Consider the following 3,518-nt stretch of genomic DNA (forward strand, 5'->3'; position numbering starts at 1 on the left):
GATCAAGAAAAGCAGCATAAATGGAGAAGTAAAGATGTAACGACATCCATAAGGAGTCGGATTTTCCTTTATCATGTAAATTAAATCTTCATACAATGAATTTTTGGTTGCAACCCAATAAAGGTAAGCTCAATGTAATTGTGTGATGGTCACTTCCATAGTTCCATGTAACATGGTTTGAAAGCACATTACAACATCAATCAATTTCTACATACATATTTCATTTCGTGCTATGTAGAGTTAAATTTTTATTTTGGTAATCCGAATTTGAACACCAATTATGAATAATTGGTATTGCAACAACCTACGATTGAACATTCATTCTTCATATATCCAAATCTCCAACTTCAAGTCCAATAACTAATAAGGCAATGACCTTAGATCTTTTATTTTGCGCTTGTCAACTAACGTTTGTGAATTTAATAGTTTTTTCTCTAATGGAGGAGTACTTATAAGATACTTGAAGTTGTTCAAAATCTGATAATGTTTTATGTTGTATAGAAAAAAAATCAAACTAAACAAACATGATTTTTACAGATTAAGGGTTTGTTCTCTTCGGCATAAAAGAACTGAATTGCATTGAATTTAACTAAACTGAAATGAATAGTGATATGTGAGAGTATAACTATTGTTCAGAGTTGAACTGAACTGAAAATAAGTTAGGGAGAACATGCCTTAACTAACTGAAACTCATTTCTTAGATTAAATTCAAATTTTACTAATTCTCCTTTTGTTTTCCCAATATGCAATTCACGATTATTAACCAATTGAAACTAATTTTCAAATGTAGAGAGATCACAACCTTATTAATATTTCCTACACCCAAAAAAGTTCAAAAAATAGTAGTAAACATTAAAATAGTTTCTTAAACTTACCAAAAAATTAAACTATGAAGACAGTAAATTCCAACGGTCAAATTTTTCGTCAAAACTCAAATTCAAAAGCAAGTAAATCATAGAGAAAAAAATACAGAGAGATGAGACGAAGATCAGGGAAGACGAAGAAGCAGCAAAAACAAGATGAAGCAATCAAATGGAGTCGTCAACAAAGATTACAAAAGTCAAAATCCCTAAAATCATCGACACCCATGTCAATCGATTCAGAATTGGGGGAAAAAGATAAATCTGAAGATGGTGGATTTAAGTTTTATGGATGTTATCTCTTGACTTCTGTTAACCCTCGTTTCAAGGGTCATACTTATATAGGGTTTGTTTTGTTTCTTTATCAAATTTAATCAATTCTTTTGCTTCAATTTTTCCCCAATTTTTGTGATTTTTAATGTTCGATGATTTGAAATTGATTTGAAATTGAAATTAGGTTTACTGTGAATCCAAAGCGACGAATTAGGCAACATAATGGGGAAATTACTAGTGGAGCTTTCAGAACTAAGAAGAAACGTCCTTGGGAAATGATTCTTTGCATCCATGGCTTTCCTACTAATGTTGCTGCTCTTCAGGTTTTTTTTTTTTTAATTCCTCTTTTTGAATAATTAATCTGGTTTTAATGAGATAATCATAGTTACAAAATTGGGTATTCTTGAATTTAGTTTAATTGGTCTTATTTGTTGCAAGATTGCATTTTTTAATTCTCCCTTTTTGATTAATTAATCTGGTTTTAATGAGAAAATTATAGTTGTAGAATTGGGTTTTATTGAATTTAGGTTAATTGGTCTGGTTTATTGCAAGATTGCATTTTTTTGATTTGTTTTGTCCAGAGAAAAAACAGATTGATTACTGCTTTAGTTTGTAGCTCAATCTTCAAAATGGAAGATAAACACCCTCAGAAAGAAAAACTGAAAAAAAGTGAATTGTTTGTAGTTTGAATGGGCATGGCAGCATCCTAGAGAGTCTTTAGCGGTGCGAGAGGCGGCTGCGAGTTTTAAAACCCTTGGAGGACTAGCCAACAAAATCAAACTTGGACTCACTATGCTTACTCTCCATACTTGGCAGAGGTATTATTGTCTTCTTTCTCTTTTTGTGTTTCTGGTTTTGTGTATTGATCCATTATGCTGAGAGTCTGAGACTGAAGTGTTTCTGTATGTCGTTTTTGTGTTGTATGTTCATTTGTTTAGTATGGACCTCAAAGTTAGCTTCTTCTCTACAAAGTATATGAATCATGCTGCTGGGTGTCCAAGTTTGCCTCACCAAATGAAGCTTCATTTTTGTTCCATGGATGAGCTTCCTTGTTATTGGGACGGTGATCTTCCTTATGGTCATGATGATGAAGATGACTTTGACTCAAATGATAATCAAGAATCTGCCAACTGTTCGGATGAGTTAATAGAATCTTCATCTGATGGTTCAATGGAGATGAATCCTTCTTCAATTCATGTTGAAAGTTGTAACATACAAAAATCAAGTGATAACCTCTCGGTAGAGGACTGCATTGCGTTTGGTGGTCCGTTGGAAAGTGAGTCATTACCAGTGGCGGGCGTGCTAGAGGAGCATATGCAGCCATTGCATGATTATCAATTGCCTGTTGATGATGTTTGTGGCTCTCCAGTGGACACATTGAACAAGCAGTTCCAACCTTGTGAAGAGATATGTATTGAGGACTTTAGAGGATATTTTCCTGTTTCAGAGGAAAACATACATCCAGTTGGTAGATATCATGCTTCTGAAAAGGAATTGTCTCCTGTTGTAGAGGAAAACCAGCTTTCTTCTCACTTGCCTGCTGATGTTCCCGCCTCCACTGGAAACAATTTAAGCGAGGTTTTGAGAATTGGCAAAAACACTGGGGCTGAGAAGTTGAGATGTTGTTTCCCTAAAATAGACAACCATATACAGTCATTAGAAGAAGCCGGTCCTTCTGAAATGGTTGATTGTGCCTCAGTTGCGGAAGATACTGGGAAGAAAGACAATGCAACATGTGTAGTAATCAATGATATCACTGAGGAACAGTTCAAGCCAATAAGGTTACAATCGCCTATTAGATTTACCAATACTAGTCGGCCATATTCTGACGAAGGGATTGAGGTTATAGAGCTTTGTACACCTTCACCTAACTTGAGAATTTGTAAAGGAAGCAAGAAGAAAAGAGCTGCCAGCAATTATCCTCATTTCATTGACCTGACGGAATCACCTTCTGTTGTCCAACTGTAAGATGTTCAGATGTCATTGTAGGCCTTCTTCTGGGTTCTCCTCTTCTTCAAAGGTTGACATTCTTTGCTTATCAAGCCTGAGTGTATCTATACTAGAATGGATTCCTTTTTAGCGAATCTACACAAGAACGGGCACTCCACTTCTTCAAAGGAGTGCCCTTGGCTTTTTAGAGATTTCCTAGTTCTTCCTCTGCTTCCTCAAGTTCAGGAACACAGTTTGCACCGCCCCTTTGAGAATGGATTCCTTATCCATTATATTCTCCATCTGGTTGGTTGCTCCTCCTTTTAGTAGCTTATAGATTTTATATTTATTTGTTGTCTTAGCATGTGCTGGTATGTAGAATAATTGTTCTACTGAAAAACTTATAGATATTTATAGTGTAAGAAGATAAATATATAATGAAGTAATTTCTTTGTA

At 34.9% G+C, this 3,518-nt stretch overlaps 1 protein-coding gene across 1 annotated transcript; it reads left to right on the forward strand.

Annotated features, from left to right (window-relative positions):
• The first annotated feature begins 812 nt into the window (after window positions 1-812).
• On the forward strand, window positions 813-3,518 carry LOC104900278 (hypothetical protein). Its single transcript, XM_010687666.4, has 4 exons — window positions 813-1,206; window positions 1,318-1,456; window positions 1,818-1,951; window positions 2,072-3,518. The coding sequence occupies exons 1-4, from the start codon at window positions 977-979 to the stop codon at window positions 3,099-3,101; spliced, it is 1,533 nt and encodes a 510-aa protein (XP_010685968.1). The 5' UTR covers window positions 813-976; the 3' UTR covers window positions 3,102-3,518.

Source organism: Beta vulgaris, chromosome 7, assembly GCF_026745355.1.
Source record: "Beta vulgaris subsp. vulgaris cultivar EL10 chromosome 7, EL10.2, whole genome shotgun sequence".
NCBI lineage: Eukaryota > Viridiplantae > Streptophyta > Magnoliopsida > Caryophyllales > Amaranthaceae > Beta > Beta vulgaris.